The sequence below is a fragment of the Anomaloglossus baeobatrachus genome, chromosome 5, assembly GCF_048569485.1.
Source record: "Anomaloglossus baeobatrachus isolate aAnoBae1 chromosome 5, aAnoBae1.hap1, whole genome shotgun sequence".
In the NCBI taxonomy this organism is placed as follows: domain Eukaryota; kingdom Metazoa; phylum Chordata; class Amphibia; order Anura; family Aromobatidae; genus Anomaloglossus; species Anomaloglossus baeobatrachus.
The window spans coordinates 387803268-387822292 of record NC_134357.1 but is presented as its reverse complement, the minus strand read 5'-3'; the positions used below and the strand labels follow the sequence as shown (position 1 = coordinate 387822292).

The 19025-nt window shown below is 46.1% G+C and overlaps 1 protein-coding gene across 1 annotated transcript in view; it reads left to right on the top strand.

Moving 5' to 3' along the window:
• PIP4K2B (phosphatidylinositol-5-phosphate 4-kinase type 2 beta) overlaps positions 1–17015 on the top strand; it is an 82345-nt gene extending 65330 nt beyond the window's left edge. Inside the window, exons 9-10 of the mRNA XM_075350107.1 lie at positions 12336–12439; positions 12525–17015. Coding sequence (XP_075206222.1) covers positions 12336–12439; positions 12525–12605 — 185 coding nt within the window. The 3' untranslated portion in view covers positions 12606–17015. The remainder of the gene's footprint in view (positions 1–12335; positions 12440–12524) is intronic.
• Positions 17016–19025: the final 2010 nt, after the last annotated feature.

Sequence of the window (19025 nt, the reverse complement as noted above, 5' to 3'; positions counted from 1 at the left end):
GCATGCCTGGCTGGAGGAAGGACGCAAGGCTCTGGGAGACCTGGACTAGGGGCTATCTGGCGACCACACACCCGCTTTTTAAGCGGGCGGTAAGCGATTTTTCTGTGCTGGTCCCTCTAGTGCCTCACTGTGTATCAGTGTACTGGGTACAGATATATAGATATTGTATTTCTTGCACTGTGAGGTGCGCTTCTGGCTGCATATCCCAGATCGCTCTGTGGAAGCAGCAACATGTCATCCTCAAAACGCAAGGCGGCCAAGGCAAAAAGGGCTGTGTATACTGCGTGTGCTGCATGTGGGGCTAATCTACCAGCAGGCTCCGATGACCCCCATTGTGTGCAATGCTCCGACCCGGTGCTGCTTCGCCAGCCGGAGTCAGGAGAGGTAGCGACCCAGGCTGAGACGCTTGTAAGTTCTGCCCCGGTGACAGGGACGGACTTTGCAGTTTTTGCAGATAATATGTCTGTGTCTATGGCAAAAATCCTTGAAACCTTGCAATCTATGCATGGGGCTCAGTCTCTGGGCACGGCGAGGCCTCTGTCCTCAGGTCCCTCTTACTTGGAATGTATCCAGCCCACAGGGGGGTCCCCGGCTTCACAGGCCGAGGATTATGACTCAGATGATGGCCCCAGCCACCCTAAGCGAGCTCGCTGGGAAAGACCCTCGACGTCTTCACACTGCTCAGGGTCTCAGCGCAATCAGTCTCCCTGTGATGTGTCTGATGAGAGTGATCAGGAATCCACTCCTGGAACCCCTCTCAACCTGGATACCCCGGATGGGGATGCCATGGTAAACGACCTTATCTCAGCCATCAATAGGCTGTTGGATATTTCTCCCCCAGCCCCTTCAGCAGAAGAGGCGGCTGCGGAGCAGGAAAAGTTTCGTTTCCTTTATCCCAAGCGTAAATTGAGTGCTTTGTTAGATCACTCTGACTTCAGAGAATCAATCCAGAAGCACGACGCTCACCCAGAAAGGCGTTTCTCTAAACGATCTAAAGATACGCGTTTCCCTTTCCCCCCTGAGGTGGTCAAGCGCTGGACACAGTGTCCAAAGGTAGACCCCCCGATTTCCAAACTTGCAGCTAGATCCATAGTTGCAGTGGAGGATGGCGCTTCACTTAAAGATGCCAATGACAGACAGATGGACCTTTGGTTAAAATCTGTCTATGAAGCTATCGGCGCGTCGTTTGCTCCGGCATTCGCAGCCGTATGGGCACTCCAGGCTATTTCAGCTGGCTTAGCAAAAGTGGATGCTATCATGCATCCAGCAGTGCCGCAAGTGGCGCACCTTACCACGCAGATGTCGGCGTTTGCGTCTTACGCTATCAATGCGGTCCTAGAATCTACCAGTCGCACCTCAATGGCGTCCGCCAATTCGGTAGTTTTGCGCAGAGCCTTGTGGTTAAAGGACTGGAAAGCAGATGCTGGTTCCAAAAAATGTTTAACCAGTTTGCCTTTGTCTAGAGATAGACTGTTTGGCGAGCCATTGGCTGACATCATTAAGCAGTCCAAGGGTAAAGACTCCTCTTTACCACAACCCAGAACATCCAAACCTCAGCAGAAAAAGTGGCAGCAGAGGTTTCAGTCCTTTCGAGGTTCGGGCAAGACACCATTTACCTCGTCCAAAGGGACTCAGAGGACGCAAAGAAACTCAGATTCGTGGCGGACTCACACACGCCCCAAGAAAGCAAATGGAGGTACCGCTTCCAAAGCGGCTACCTCATGACTTCCAGCCCCCCCCCCTCCGCATCGCCGGTCGGGGGCAGGCTCTCCCGCTTTTCCGGCATTTGGATGTCACAGGTCAAAGACCGGTGGGTGACGGACATTTTGTCTCGCGGGTACAGAATCGAGTTCAATTCTCGTCCTCCAGCTCGGTTCTTCAGAACCTCCCCACGTCCAGACCGAGCAGATGCTCTGCTGCAGGCGGTGGATTCCCTAAAAGCGGAAGGAGTGGTTATCCCAGTCCCTCCTCAGGAACAAGGGCAAGGGTTTTACTCCAATCTCTTTGTGGTTCCAAAAAAGGACGGCTCGTTCCGTCCTGTTCTGGACCTAAAACGGCTCAACAAACATGTGCACGCCAGGAAGTTCCGGATGGAAACCCTGCGTTCTGTCATTGCCTCAATGTCCAGAGGAGACTTCCTTGCCTCAATAGACATCAAAGATGCTTATCTCCACGTGCCAATTGCTACAGAACATCAACGTTTTCTACGTTTTGTGATAGGAGACGACCATTTTCAGTTCGTAGCTCTTCCATTTGGTCTGGCGACAGCCCCACGGGTCTTCACCAAGGTCATGGCGGCGGTGGTAGCAGTCTTGCACTCTCAGGGACACTCGGTGATCCCTTACCTAGACGACTTATTGGTCAAAGCTCCCTCTCAGGAGGCATGTCAGCGCAGCCTGAATGCTACGCTGGAGACTCTACAGTCTTTCGGATGGATCATCAACTTTCCAAAGTCGATCCTATCACCGACTCAGTCACTAACGTATCTTGGCATGGAGTTTCATACTCTAGCAGCGATAGTGAAGCTTCCGCTGGACAAGCAGCGGTCACTACAGACAGGGGTGCAATCTCTTCTGCAGGGCCAGTTGCATCCCTTGCGGCGCCTCATGCATTTCCTAGGGAAGATGGTGGCAGCCATGGAAGCAGTTCCCTTTGCGCAGTTTCATCTGCGCCCACTTCAATGGGACATTCTCCGCCAATGGGACGGGAAGTCAACGTCCCTGGACAGGAAAGTCTCGCTTTCCCAGACGGCCAAAGACTCTCTACAATGGTGGCTCCTTCCCACCTCATTGTCTCAGGGAAGATCCTTCCTGCCCCCATCCTGGGCAGTAGTCACGACAGATGCGAGTCTGTCAGGGTGGGGAGCAGTATTTCTCCACCACAGGGCTCAGGGGACGTGGACTCCGCAGGAGTCCACCCTTCAGATCAATGTTCTGGAGATCAGAGCAGTGTATCTTGCTCTACTGGCCTTCCAACAGTGGCTGGAAGGAAAGCAGATCCGAATCCAATCGGACAACTCCACAGCGGTGGCATACATCAACCACCAAGGAGGGACGCGCAGTCGGCAAGCCTTCCAAGAAGTCCGGCGCATTCTAATGTGGGTGGAGGACAGAGCATCCACCATATCCGCGGTTCACATCCCAGGCGTAGAAAACTGGGAAGCAGACTTCCTCAGTCGCCAGGGCATGGACGCAGGGGAATGGTCCCTTCACCCGGACGTGTTTCAGGAAATCTGTCGCCGCTGGGGAGTGCCGGACGTCGACCTAATGGCATCCCGGCACAACAACAAGGTCCCGGCATTCATGGCGAGGTCGCGCGATCAAAGAGCTCTGGCGGCAGACGCCTTGGTTCAAGATTGGTCGCAGTTTCAGCTCCCATACGTGTTTCCGCCTCTGGCGCTCTTGCCCAGAGTGCTACGCAAGATCAGATCCGAGTGCAGCCGCGTCATACTCGTCGCTCCAGACTGGCCGAGGAGGTCGTGGTATCCGGATCTGTGGCATCTCACGATCGGTCGACCGTGGTCACTGCCAGACCGACCAGACTTACTGTCCCAAGGGCCGTTTTTCCATCAGAATTCTGCGGCCCTGAACCTGACTGTGTGGCCATTGAGTCCTGGATCCTAGCATCTGCTGGATTATCTCAGGGAGTCGTTGCCACAATGAGACAAGCTAGAAAGTCGAATTCGGCTAAGATCTACCACAGAACGTGGAAGATTTTCTTGTCCTGGTGCTCTGCTCAGGGAGTGTCTCCCTGGCCATTTGCATTGCCCAAGTTTCTTTCCTTCCTGCAATCGGGGTTAGAAAAGGGCTTGTCGCTCAGCTCCCTTAAAGGGCAAGTTTCGGCACTATCCGTGTTTTTTCAGAAGCGTCTAGCACGTCTTCCTAAGGTGCGCACGTTCCTGCAGGGGGTCTGTCATATTGTGCCCCCGTACAAGCGACCGTTAGATCCATGGGATCTGAACAGGGTACTAGTTGCTCTCCAGAAGCCGCCCTTCGAGCCTCTGAAGGAAGTTTCCTTTTCTCGGCTGTCGCAGAAAGTGGCGTTTCTTGTTGCGATCACATCGCTTCGGCGAGTGTCTGAGCTGGCAGCTCTGTCATCTAAGGCTCCCTTCCTGGTGTTCCACCAGGACAAGGTTGTGCTGCGCCCCATTCCGGAGTTTCTTCCTAAGGTCGTATCCTCTTTTCATCTTAATCAGGATATTTCCTTGCCTTCTTTTTGCCCTCATCCGGTTCACCGGTATGAAAAGGCCTTACGTTTGCTAGATCTGGTGAGAGCACTCAGAATCTACATTTCCCGCACGGCGCCCATACGCCGTGCCGATGCACTTTTCGTCCTTGTCGCTGGTCCGCGCAAGGGGTTGCAGGCTTCTAAAGCCACCCTGGCTCGATGGATCAAAGAACCAATTCTAGAGGCCTACCGTTCTGCGGGGCTTCCGGTTCCTTCAGGGCTAAAAGCCCACTCCACCAGAGCCGTGGGTGCGTCCTGGGCATTACGTCACCAGGCTTCGGCTCAACAGGTGTGCCAGGCAGCTACCTGGTCCAGTCTGCACACTTTCACCAAGCATTATCAGGTGCATACCTATGCTTCGGCGGATGCCAGCTTAGGTAGAAGAGTCCTGCAGGCGGCAGTGACACCCCCGTAGGGGAGGGCTGTTTTGCAGCTCTAACATGAGGTATTTATTTACCCACCCAGGGACAGCTTTTGGACGTCCCAATCGTCTGGGTCTCCCAATAGAGCGCTGAAGAAGAAGGGAATTTTGTTACTTACCGTAAATTCCTTTTCTTCTAGCTCTTATTGGGAGACCCAGCACCCGCCCTGTTGTCCTTCGGGATGTTTTTTTGTTGTTTGCGGGTACACATGTTGTTCATGTTGAACGGTTTTTCAGTTCTCCGATGTTATTCGGAGTTAATTTGTTTAAACCAGTTATTGGCTTCCTCCTTCTTGCTTTGGCACTAAAACTGGAGAACCCGTGATACCACGGGGGGGGTATAGCCAGAGGGGGAGGGGCCTTGCACTTTTAATGTAGTGCTTTGTGTGGCCTCCAGAGGGCAGTAGCTATACCCCAATCGTCTGGGTCTCCCAATAAGAGCTAGAAGAAAAGGAATTTACGGTAAGTAACAAAATTCCCTTCTTACGGTAAGTAACAAAATTCTCTTTTTTTTTTTTAAATTATTTCATGACTTCAATGTGACTTAAATTATTTCATACTTCAATGTGTTCTTCATTCTCCACTAGTGTATGCAGAAGAGCAGACAGCTGCAGAACTACAAGGCTCAGCATCCTCCATCCAATAGTGTATGCAGGAGAGCAGACAGCAGCTGTCGAACTACAAGGCTCAGCATCCTCCTTCCAGGACTGTATGCAGGATTTCTTTGCCCCCCCAAACAAAAAAAATGACGTGGACTTCGCCATATTTTTGTATGCTAGCCGGGTACAGCAGGCAGGTACGGGCTGCCCCCACCCCCCAGCTGCCTATTTGTACCCGGCTGGGAACCGAAAATATAGGGAAGCCCTTTTTTTTTTTTTTTTTTTAATTATTTCATGAATTTCATGAAATAATTAAAAAAAAAAAAAAATGACGTGAGCTTCGCCTAATTTTTGTGTCCAGCCGGGTACAACTAGGCATCTGTGGATTGGAATCCACAGTGCAGGGTGCCCGTGCTTTCTAGGCACCCGCGCTGCGAATTGCAGTCCGCAGCCAGCCCAGAAAATGGCGCTTTCATAGAAGCGCCATCTTCTGGCGCTGTATCTAACTTTTCCAGCTGCCCTGGTGACTGTGGATCGCTGGGTAATAATGGGGTTAGGGCTAGCTGTATATTATCAGCTGGCCCTAAGCCCGAAATTCATGGTGTCACGCCAATATTAGACATGGCCACCATGAATTTCTAGTAAAGATAAAAAAAACACAACACACAGAAAAATATTTTTACTAGAAATAAAACACAACACAATTAGTGACTCCATCTTTATTGAAATAAAGAGCCCCCCTCCGCGGTAATCCTGGGTCAAGGGTCCTGCGCCGTCCAATCCGGATCCAATATCATCTGATCGGTTTGCTGGAAGGCAAAGCGATCAGATGATGTTCAGGTTCTAGGATGTTAATCACATCACACATCAGCTGATTGTATAAACGGCTTTTATACAAATCAGCTGATGCATCGGTGCAAAAAAAAAAAATACACACTTATGTGCTGATTACCGGCAGCTCCTGCAGCGGAGTCTGATCCCGTCCGATCGCTGCAGGAGCTGCCGGTAATCGAGGATGAAGTCTCCTGACGCATCCGCTGATGGGTTAAGCCAGCCGGGCGCCAAAAAGCTGGCAACACCGCGAGAATTACGATCAGCTGACGCGTCAGGTGACTGCATCAGGTGATCCATCGCCAGGTCCTGCAGGCATACGTACCCGGGGAGACTGCAGACAGCCGGAGCGGCGGTACCGGGAGGAGGAGCTGGGAGCGGGCATGGCACCGGGAGTCTGCAGACAGGTGAGTATGACAGTTTTTTGTTTTTTTTTCTACTGTTCACTTTTGTTTTCGCAGCTGCCTCCACCTCCCGCCCAGCCATGGCGCCACACGGCAGCAGACATGCACAGGACTGGAGGTGGAAGCGGCGGTGACGGTACCGGGAGGATTCACGCTTCTGTATTTACTGACAGAAGGAATACCCTTCCTGTACATGTCACTTTACTACCCACCTCCTGCGTTTATAGCTGCGTTTTTGGTCTTAGAAACGCAACAAAACGCACCAAAACGCAGCTATAATAACAATTTGCGTTTCTCATTGCGTCTTTCGACATCCCATTGCACTCAATGGATGAAAAACGCGGTGAAAAACGCGGGAATAGTTGACATGCTGCGTTTTTGTGGTCACCACAAAAACACAGCTGAAAAAAAACGCTGTGTGCAGACAGCAAAAATGAAAACTCATAGACTTTGCTGGGGGACGCAAAGTCATGCAGTTTTCTGGGCAAAAACGCACCCGAAAAACGCGCAAAAACGCACTGTGTGAACTTACCCTTACAGGGCTCATGAGCTCACTGTCTACAGACAATGTACATAAGCTGTGCTGTGGGCAGGGTTAGCTTTTTAAATTCTACTACATTTAAAAACTCTGATAAAACTGTGGCACTCAGTAAAGTAAATGATAAATTGATGAAATCAAGGTCTATTTTCCTACATTATGTTGCTGACAGATGAGGTAGAAATACCTGGTGACAAATTCTTTTAAGTAAAGGGCACATTTAATGCTACTGGGCTCAACTGTCAGTCATTCAGGAGCACGAGGCCCACCCAGCAAGATGGCAGCTGGGATACTGGAGTGAAGCACACTCCTGAAGAGAGATGAGATCAACTCCTTGTTTAATAATGGTTTTTCTTAAAAGGTTACAGGGAATCTGTTCCATGTAGGAAAAGAGACCCATTGATGTATCACTTTGTGCCACAACTGCAAACCCAGTAAACTATCAGTTCTTAGCAGAGCTCAGAAGGCTAGCTCTGCCCACACCCCAGCTTTCTAAGTACATTGTTTATTTACTGTAAGCTACTTATCAAGAGGAGGCATAGTCAGATGACTTGGCAGGTAGCCAGAGCAATGATAATGTCAGAGTGATAAAACTTCATTATAAGCCCTACCTAATGCTGTACTCAGATTCTAAAGCAAAAACGTGCTGACAGATTCCCTTTAAATAGATCAGAGCCAGGATACCCATGCAAAGGGTAACTATTGGGTTGCACTGAAAGTATTTGACCCTACCCCCAGAGCATGAGGAAGCTTAACAGCTGCATAACTGAACATAACGTGGCAGATCTTTAAATACAGTTAGGTCCAGAAATATTTGGACAGTGACACAATTTTCGCGAGTTGGGCTCTGCATGCCACCACATTGGATTTGAAATGAAATCTCTACAACAGAATTCAAGTGCAGATTGTAACGTTTAATTTGAAGGTTTGAACAAAAATATCTGATAGAAATTGTAGGAATTGTACACATTTGTTTACAAACACTCCACATTTTAGGAGGTCAAAAGTAATTGGACAAATAAACCAAACCCAAACAAAATATTTTTATTTTCAATATTTTGTTGCGAATCCTTTGGAGGCAATCACTGCCTTAAGTCTGGAACCCATGGACATCACCAAACGCTGGGTTTCCTCCTTCTTAATGCTTTGCAAGGCCTTTACAGCCGCAGCCTTCAGGTCTTGCTTGTTTGTGGGTCTTTCCGTCTTAAGTCTGGATTTGAGCAAGTGAAATGCATCCTCAATTGGGTTAAGATGTGGTGATTGACTTGGCCATTGCAGAATGTTCCACTTTTTTGCACTCATGAACTCCTGGGTAGCTTTGGCTGTATGCTTGGGGTCATTGTCCATCTGTACTATGAAGCGCCGTCCGATCAACTTTGCGGCATTTGGCTGAATCTGGGCTGAAAGTATATCCCGGTACACTTCAGAATTCATCCGGCTACTCTTGTCTGCTGTTATGTCATCAATAAACACAAGTGACCCAGTGCCATTGAAAGCCATGCATGCCCATGCCATCACGTTGCCTCCACCATGTTTTACAGAGGATGTGGTGTGCCTTGGATCATGTGCTGTTCCCTTTCTTCTCCAAACTTTTTTCTTCCCATCATTCTGGTACAGGTTGATCTTGGTCTCATCTGTCCATAGAATACTTTTCCAGAACTGAGCTGGCTTCATGAGGTGTTTTTCAGCAAATTTAACTCTGGCCTGTCTATTTTAGGAATTGATGAATGGTTTGCATCTAGATGTGAACCCTTTGTATTTACTTTCATGGAGTCTTATCTTTACTGTTGACTTAGAGACAGATACACCTACTTCACTGAGAGTGTTCTGGACTTCAGTTGATGTTGTGAACAGGTTCTTCTTCACCAAAGAAAGTATGCGGCGATCATCCACCACTGTTGTCATCCGTGGACGCCCAGGCCTTTTTGAGTTCCCAAGCTCACCAGTCAATTCCTTTTTTCTCAGAATGTACCCGACTGTTGATTTTGCTACTCCAAGCATGTCTGCTATCTCTCTGATGGATTTTTTCTTTTTTTTCAGCCTCAGGATGTTCTGCTTCACCTCAATTGAGAGTTCCTTAGACCGCATGTTGTCTGGTCACAGCAACAGCTTCCAAATGCAAAACCACACACCTGTAATCAACCCCAGACCTTTTAACTACTTCATTGATTACAGGTTAACGAGGGAGACGCCTTCAGAGTTAATTGCAGCCCTTAGAGTCCCTTGTCCAATTACTTTTGGTCCCTTGAAAAAGAGGAGGCTATGCATTACAGAGCTATGATTCCTAAACCCTTTCTCCGATTTGGATGTGAAAACTCTCATATTGCAGCTGGGAGTGTGTACTTTCAGCCCATATTATATATATAATTGTATTTCTGAACATGTTTTTGTAAACAGCTAAAATAACAAAACTCGTCACTGTCCAAATATTTCTGGACCTAACTGTATGTCTCTGTTAATGGTGCGCCATAGGTCTGGATCCTACTTGATGCACTTGCTTTCCTCTGGCAACCCACCTAAACTCAAAAAATGACAACAACGAGTGAGAACACCCTCAGCCATGCTCCAGCTGTCACCTCTGAGCGATTGCTCACCCATATGAACAGGCCATAAGTTTAGTAAGAGAAGGAGGCGCTCAGTTTATTGATAGAAATCCAGTGAAAGGTCGTGTTTAATATCCATGGGACAGGATACTTTATGTGCATTATTAAAGAGGTGTAGTGGACTACCCCTTTAAGGCTTTGACATAATTGTGAGTTATTAAAGTGCAACGTTATTGTGTACATTTTCAAGGGTGAAAATATGAAGTGGAGAGGTTGCTCCTGGAAAATGGTGCTTGAGGCGAATAAATAGTCCTTCTGCCACGTAGGAGACTAGTATTATAAGTTGCATGTTAAGTTGGAGACCCTGCTGCTGGAAAAGGTTTAACCCCTTAACGACCCATGACGTACTGGGTACGTCATGGATCGTGTGCCGGGAAGCCCCGCCCCCTGCCGCCGGCAGGCGGCGGCGATCCGCGCACATATCAGCTGTTATCAACAGCTGACATGTGTGCTTGCTAGCCGCGGGTGGAATCGCTTCCACCTGCGGCCATTAACCCCTTACATTTCGCTGCCAAAATCTGGCAGCGATATGTATATGGGCGCCGCCATGACAGTCACTTACCCCGCCCCCCTGGAAGTCACGTGACATGATCACGTGACTTTCGATGGTTGCCATGGTAGCACAGGGTCATGTGATGACGCCTGTAGCTAACATGACTCACTTCCTCTCAATGCCGGAATACAGCCGCCATTGAAAGTAAAGCAGCAAATCTGCAGTTCTCAGCTCTCTCTGTAGCTGAGATCTGCAGATAGTGCAGAGCGATCGGATTGCTGATCGCTATAGCCCCCTAGGGGGACTAGTAAAATAAAAAAAAAAAGAAGTAAAAAAAAAAGTTTGAAAAATTTAAAAAAACCTAAAAGTTCAAATCACCCCCCTTTCACCCCATTGAAAATTAAAGGGTTAAAAAAATAAAGAATATACACATATTTGGTATCGCCGTGTTCAGAAATGCCCGATCTATCAAAATATAAAATCAATGAATCTGATCAGTAAACGGCGTAGCGGCAAAAAAATTCCAAACGCCAAAATTACGTTTTTTTGTCGCCGCAAATTTTGCGCAAAATGCAATAACAGGCGATCAAAACGTAGCATCTGCGCAAAAATGGTACCGTTAAAAACGTCAGCTCGAGACGCAAAAAATAAGCCATCACTGAGCCTCAGATCCCGAAAAATGAGAACGCTACGGGTTTTGGAAAATGGCGCAAAACGTGCGCCACTTTTTTTGGGCAAGCTTGTGAAAAAAATTTTAACCCCTTAGATACAAGTAAACCTATACATCTTTGGTGTCTGCAAACTCGCACCGACCTGAGGCATCACATAGATACCTCAGTTTTACCATATAGTGAACACAGTGAATAAAATATCCCAAAAACTATTGTACAATCACACTTTTTTTGCAATTTTTCCGCACTTGGAATTTTTTTGCCGTTTTCCAGTACACTATATGGTAAAACGTATGGTTTAATTTAAAAGTACAACTCGTCCCGCAAAAAACAAGCCCTCATATGGCAAGATTGACAGAAAAATAAAAAAGTTACGCCTCTCGGAAGAAGGGGAGCAAAAAACGCAAAAACGGAAAGTGCCCCGGGGCTGAAGGGGTTAAAGGGAACCAAACATCAGGATTTTCCTATATAAGGTGCAGCCAGCGCAGTACTGGCACTATCAGGCACAGTGTGTACATACCATTAGGGTGCAGCTCGGGTGTTTAGTCAGTGAAATCCAACTTTATAAAGTTTGAAAATTCGTGCACTTTTTGATTGACATGTGCACCTCTCTCCTATTGTCCGGGCGTGCTATGCACTTGTGATTGGCAGCGTCTGAGAAAGGTGGACACCACTACAGAAGAAACGCCTGTTTTGCTCTACCAGCAGAGATTTGACATACTGCACTCCAAAAGAAGCAATTGTGAATCTCTGCAATGGAGCTAAGGACGAGTGCAAACCAATAAAACTTCGGATTGCACTAACTCCAGTGTAAAACTGTGGGGCAGTGTCCATCTGCGATTCTTTTCTCATGTCATATCGGCATAAGAAAAGAATCGCAGCATGCGGTGATTGTCAGCAAGTCTCGGCTCACTTACACCCATGCAAGTCTACGGGAGCGTGTGAAGCATCGCACTGCACTCGCATGTCATCCGACCGCAGTGCGATGTACACACAGACAAGCCGCGGAGGAGAGGGAGAAAGTGCTCCCTCCCCCCCTCTTCCCTGCAGCTGTGATCTGATCCCAATCACATGACAATCGGCTTACGCTCGCAGCAGAGCTTGAGCCATCGGAAGCGATGCACAAGTGGAGCCGAGGCCATACTGTGTAGTAATGTCTGTGTTGCCCTGTTCCATCTGCTGATCGCTGATGTCCCGGCAGCTCCACACCCCGTGATCTGCTTCTTATTGTAAATGTAACTTTGTTTTAGTTAGCGCTGGGGTCCTGGATTCCAATCCCACCAAGGACACCATCTACAAGGAGTTTGTATGTTCTCCCCGTGTTTGCGTGGATTTCCTCCGTTTTTTTCCCACACTCCAAAGACATACAGATAGGGTCTCTAGATTGTGAGCCCCAATGGGGACAGTATTGCCAATGTGTGTAAAGCGCTGTGGAATTAATAGCGCTACATAAATGAATAAAATTATTATTATTAAAATTATTATAGATAGAATTCTCACTCATTTTAGAACTTTGTTTTTTCACTGAAACTCTTTTTCTCCTTAAAGATGCCCCTAAGAAAGAAGTCTATTTCATGGCAATCATTGATATATTGACGCCATACGATGCCAAGAAGAAAGCTGCGCATGCCGCCAAAACAGTCAAACATGGGGTAAGCGTGGAGCAGTCCAGCTATCAATGTACGCTAAAAATTGTCTGCCGCCCACTATTCCACCTAATCTTTTCCTGTCTCCTAGGCCGGAGCAGAAATCTCCACGGTGAATCCGGAGCAGTATTCCAAACGCTTCATCGAGTTCATGTCGAACATCCTTGCATAGCTCTCTGCACTCCCCCATTACCTGTGCCCAGAGAGATTAGCCTCCTGCTCCCGGTGTGTCAGTATGTGCGAGTGTGCGTCTGTCCAGGAGTCTGCATGAGTGTGAGTGAGCTGGTCTGTGCTGCATGCCCATCCTATTTGTACTCCCTCCCATTTTGCTAAAAGATTAAGTGTCTTTTTCCTTCTCCTCAATTTTAAATTTGTAAAACTGAACCTAAAGGTCACAGACAGACAGACTGGTTACTGAGCGGTCACCATGAATGTCACGATGGATCCCCTCCTTCCCCAGCCGTACACTCCTCCTTTTAAAGTATTTTGTACTGTGCTCCTGCTCTGTGAGCGGTACACCTCCTCGCTGTTACAGAGCTCTTTTGGTGAGCTACCATTCTGGTATTACAGGCCTCAGCATCAATGCACTATTTATTGCCATGAAGGTGGAAGGACCCCGTGTAAAGCCGATTTCCCCAATTGACTCTGGTGTATCAGATAATGCCAGTCCCGTCACAACTGTTACATGCTTCAGCTCTCGGAGTGAATTGTTTTACATCAGACACTAGTTTGTCATTTTACTATTCCCGATGTTAGGAGCTGTCTGAATGTGTTATGTGTTAAAACATATGAGGCGGTACACACTGAAACCCGGCAACTATCCAAAAAATGGCCAGCAGTTAATAAAATGGTTAAAGCCATGATGCCTTATTGGTCCACATTGAAATGTATATCGCAAAACAATATGTATAAATGCCAACAGTCGGGCATTACGGATTTTAATATTGACCGATGTGCATCATGGCTTTATCCATGTAACGGTGTAAGATCTTAATTTTGATTGCTGCTGTCGTCTTACCTTGAAGCATTAGGCCTCATGCACAACAATGAACTCAAAACATCTTAAATACGAAAATATTGTCCAGTATTATGTATACAGCTCCTATGCAGCACTGCGTGTCCATGACGACAGACAACAAACCTTGGTCTAAGCTGATACTTCAGTTATTACTTTTCAGTCTGCCCCTCTCAAGTAAGGAAGCAAGGGTCAACATCACTGGAGGATCAGACTACACAGAGGGTTTGTTTTGTAGTCTGTAACCATGGAGACACAGGTCTGCATAGGAACTGGTCTAAAAGTCTTTCTTCTGTAATATCCAGGGTTTATGGACAGACATGTTACAGTATTCTGTACTTATGTTACATTCATTTGCTTGGCTCTCGCAGCCTCAATCTAAAAGAAGTGTACAGAGTCTATTAGAAAGCAGCACTGCAGTTGGTAGGATGAGACACAGAGCGGCATTTTTTTTTTGTATTTCATTTTTTTTTTAATTGGCACAAATAGCAGTATTGTGTGACCGCTCTCTGTCCGAGGCCTCTGCTGTAGTCCGCTAATGCGGTGGTTGCCATGGGTTACAGCGCATGCTGCCAGTACTGCCTTTTCATAAGCTCTAGTATTCCAGTGAAGTCAGTTTGGACCAGGAACAAGATCTCAACAAGCGTTTACCATTATGCATGTCCTCTGCAGGCAAAGCAGCACATATTACTGAGCCAAAACTACCGTGCAAAAGCCTCCACTACTCTGCACTAGGGTCTATGCACTGTGTAGGCCATACCTGCACCTGAGGACAGTAGGTGGCATCAGATGTGTCCATGATCAATCCAGCCTAAATAGTTACCAAGGCCAATAAAGATAAGATATATGCGTTATTAGAGCACTAATTACTTAAAGGGGTATCCCACTCCCAAAATCCTTTCCCAATATTTAGCAGATGTAATAACAATAATATTGGCAATACCTCCAATTTGGAATATAGTATAGTTCTCCTGTTTATAGCCATGTCTCTTACCTCATGTGCAGGGCATTACAGCTTGGGTACCCATGGTTACGACCACTCTTAAGGCCGCTTTACACGCTACAATAAATCTTACAATGTGTCGGCGGGGTCACGTCGTAAGTGACGCACATCCGGCATCGTTAGTGTTGTTGTAGCGTGTAAAACCTCCGTGCAATTGCGATTGAATGATAATCCGTTCATCGCATGCACGTCGTTCATTCCTCAAAGATTGACCGTGCAGTTGTGCAATGTTCCCGAGGCAGCACACATCGCAGCGTGTGACACCCCGGGAACGATGAACAGATCTTACCTCCGTCCGCGGCTCCCGCCGATAATGCGGAAGGAAGGAGGTGGGCGGGGTGTTTACGTCCTGCTCATCTCCGCCCCTCCACTTCTATTGGCCGGCTGCCACGTGACGTCGCTGTGACGCTGAACGTCCCTCCCACTCCAGGTTGTGGACGTTCGCCGCCCACATCGAGGTCGTATGGAAGGTAAGTACGTGTGACGGGGGTTAATCATTTGTGCGGCACATTCAACAAATTGAACATGCCACACATACGATGGGGGCGTTGCAAATCTCATACAATATCGTATGCGAAATTGCAACGTGTAAAGCAGGCTTTAAAGGCAGTTAGTTGCTAATGCTTGTAACCATGGATATCTAAGCTGCAATGCCCTGCACATGAGGTAATAGACATGGCTATATCAGGGGAAGTATACTACATTTCTAATTGGAGGTATTTGCTAATATTATTAGAAAAGGATCTTTGAGATGGGAATACCCCTTTTAATGTTATGTCACATGGAATTATTAGGCTATGTTCAGAGTTTGAGTTTTATTTATTTTTTTATTATTTTAAACTGATCCTCAAATTTGTAGACAACTGTCTTAATTTCTACAGTAAATCTAGTTTCCTTTTCTGATTTTTAAAAGCATTTTTCCTGTTGAGGTTTTGCAAACCACTTGGAGGGGAAAAAAAATGCATTTGACATCTTCGCTCCAAAATAGGGTTATTATCGTTATCCAACCCAAAGGCTACAAGAAACACTTCAGAGAAAAAAGACTTCAGGAAAAACCTCAAAAAAAATAAAAATTTCCTGTGGTGGAATTTGACTGAAAAGTTCTTGTTTTTTTGTTTTAACATCTCGTAACACTGTGTGAACATAGCCTTAGGGTGTTAAATAGTTATCCACTTTATATGACCCCTTTGTAATTCAAGTATTAGCAATACATGGCTACTTTCGTCCACAGGGTGTGAATGGTTTGCAGCTCAGCTCCATTCACTTCAATGGAGTCCAGCTGTAATATCCGGTATGGACAGTTAGTGATGTTGAATGAAAGTAGCCAATGGTTTTCCAATCTTGGATCACACCTTTTTAAGCAGGTTCATTGTACAAGGGGAACTATAGGACATATGTTTAGACCAACACCTGTGTAATGCACCTCTTCAGGAATGATCTTACGGATCACTGCCATGGACCCTAGTGGAGTTGGCTGTTGTCTGCAGAAGACCATGCAACCTTGGACTGCACTTAATCCGTAAAGGATTCCAAAAAGTTACATATAATCACTAGTGATGAGCGAGCTTTACCATGTTTGGGTCTCGTTAAGAGCAGTTGGATACTCGGGATGGGTGAAACTCAAGTACCGGAGTATAATGGAAGTCAATGGGGAACGCAAGCACTTTTCCTGTCTCCTTGAAAAATGCTTGACTTCCCCATTGACTTCCATTATACTCTGGTACTCAAGTCACACCCATCCGAATATCCAATTGTTGTTAACGAGGCCCAAGCATGGTAGTGTTCACTCATCACTTATAGTCACGTGATACATTTTCTTACTCTTGCTGGTGTTCTACTGCCTGGCAGCTAAGGAAGTAAACCTATTCTTGTGATAATCCCTTTCCACCCCCCTTCCCTTCCCAATTGTTTGTCTTCTAGCACCCCCCACCCCAGATCTAGACCTGGTTTAATAGAAGTGTTCTGTAATCTGTTTACATATGAGGTAGCATTCTGTTATAAATGCTAATTGTTTTGACAGTATTGTTTTATTAATGCGATGCAATTGTTTTAATTTTTTTAAGAACGAGAAAAAAAGGGATGTTCTTTTTTGGTCAATTTCTCCTAGGTATTGGGTCAGGCAGCCTTTCTATGGTTCTCATTCACTGCTGAAGGACACCCCCACCCAGTGTTCTGCCAGACAGTGTCTGGGGAGCCAAGGCTGCTCTTACCCTATTAGGTTATCTTTTATTCATTGAATATATGTATTTAAGAATATTAATCATGGTATATATGGTTGTCTGACTTTATTTTTATTTTTTATGATCTGTGGTTTGAATGCCGGTGTCCTCCCTAGCATTGTTTTAAACTGGTGGGTGGGGAAAAATAAGGAAAAAAAAAAGACGATTTTAAAGTTGCTCAAAAATTGACTGGAGATTAGTGGGAATATTTTCCAGCTCCTGCACAGACAATGTCACGTATTCACAGGGAAGGAGTTAATATTCCCACAAATGGAAGTTTTGCCAAATTTTTGTTTTCCTTCATCAAATGTAAAACTTGTCAATAAAAGTGAGTGTTCTTGGTTACTCGTTTTTCCTTCATTTTTATTTAAAAGGGGGTGGTCAAGAATAAATCTTCACATGGATAAAGGCGCATAAGAGATTGTCAGTTGATGAGAAAGGAGCCAGTATGTCTCTGAGGGGTATAATATAGATAATATATATATTCTTTTATATATTTACACACTCTATATATTATATATATATATATATATATATATATATAATATGTGTATGTGTGTATGTGTAAATATATAAGAGCGGAAAATAGTAAAAGGGGAAATGTAAAAAAATCCTCATAGCGGATCGAGGTATTCTCAAAAGTAATTATATACAATTAATAAATGGACTACACAAGGGAATAAAGTGCAAATGCAAATAAGTAATGCTTGCTTCAAGCAAAGACCATAGTCCACATACTAGGTGTATACATTAGCATAGCACTCAAGTGAAATTGGACATAAATAATTCAATTAAGGTACTTTCACACATCTGTTTTTTTCCGTCAGGCACAATCCGGTGTGTGCCTGATGCAACGGATCCGGCACAGATTGTGGTAATACTGATGAGGAGGAGGTCATACAACGTTTAAGGTCAGATTGTTGCCATTTGGGGAGTATTGTGAGGCTGTTTCTGCCCCCTCCCCTATTGGAACAGTATTTATCTTTCTGCCACAGTGTCTATTAACCTGTGAATCTGGTGATTTTACACAGTAGGGTATGTGACTGATAATATTGGCGTACACATGGTGTGGCAATTACTCTATTCTAGCCACCCTGTCTATCTTTATGTACAGTAGGGGAATCCCTTACTGTTAAATTGTCCGTGTTGTGATAGTGAGAGCCATACACTATACTTGCTCTCTTATTGATTCTAGGTTGGTTTTACAACCTTAGGGCTGCTTCTCACTTGCGAGTTTCTCGCAGTAGAGCAATGCGAGAAAATCTCTCATTGGAATCGGACACATGTTGGTGAATGATTCAGCTCGCATTTGCGATTTTTTTTTCTTTTTTTTTTTCTCAGTCCAAATGGGACTGAGAAAAAAATCGCAGCATGCTGCTTTTTTGCGAGTTTCTACTGCGAGTCTCTCCAATGCAAGTCTATGGGAGCGTGTAAAAAATCGGATGTCACGGGACGGCACTCACACCATGCTAGTGACATCCGATTTTCTAAATACATTTCTCGCATGTTTCCTAAAACACTGGAAACGAGTGAGGTCTCACAATGTCAATCACTATTCTCTGTCAGTCGGTCTCTCCCTCTCGGGCTCTGTTCTCTCTCTGTCGGTCCGTCACTATCTCTGTCCCTCTCTCACAGTCTGTCGGTCATTTTCCCCCTCCTCTCTCATACTCACCGTTCCCCGATTCCCGGCACGGCGCTGCACGGCATTCACACAGCTCCGGCAGCTTTTACTATTTTGAAAAAGCCGGCTGCTCATTAAACAATCTCATATTCCATGCTTTCCCCGCCCACAGGCACCTATGATTGGTTGCAGTGACACGCCCCCATGCTGAGTGACAGTTGTATCACTGCACCCAATCACAGCAGCCGGTGGGCGTGTCTATACTGTGCAGTGAAATAAATAATTAAAAAAACGGCGTGCGGTCCCCCCCAATTTCAATACCAGCCAGATAAAGCCATACGGCTGAAGGCTGGTATTCTCAGGATGGGGAGCTCCACGTTATGGGGAGCCCCCCAGCCTATCAGTCAGCCGCCGCCCAGAATTGCCGCATACATTAGATGCGACAGTTCTGGGACTGTACCCAGCTCTTCCCGATTTGCCCTGGTGCGTTGGCAAATCGGGGTAATAAGGAGTTATTGGCAGCCCATAGCTGCCAATAAGTCCTAGATTAATCATGTCAGGCGTCTATGCGATACCTTCCATGATTAATCTGTAAATTACCGTAAATAAACACACACACACGAAAAAATCCTTTATTGAAAATAAAAAACACTAACAAATTCCCTGGTTCAACAATTTAATAAGCCCCAAAAAGCCCTCCATATCCGGCGTAATCCAGGATGGCCCAGCGTCGC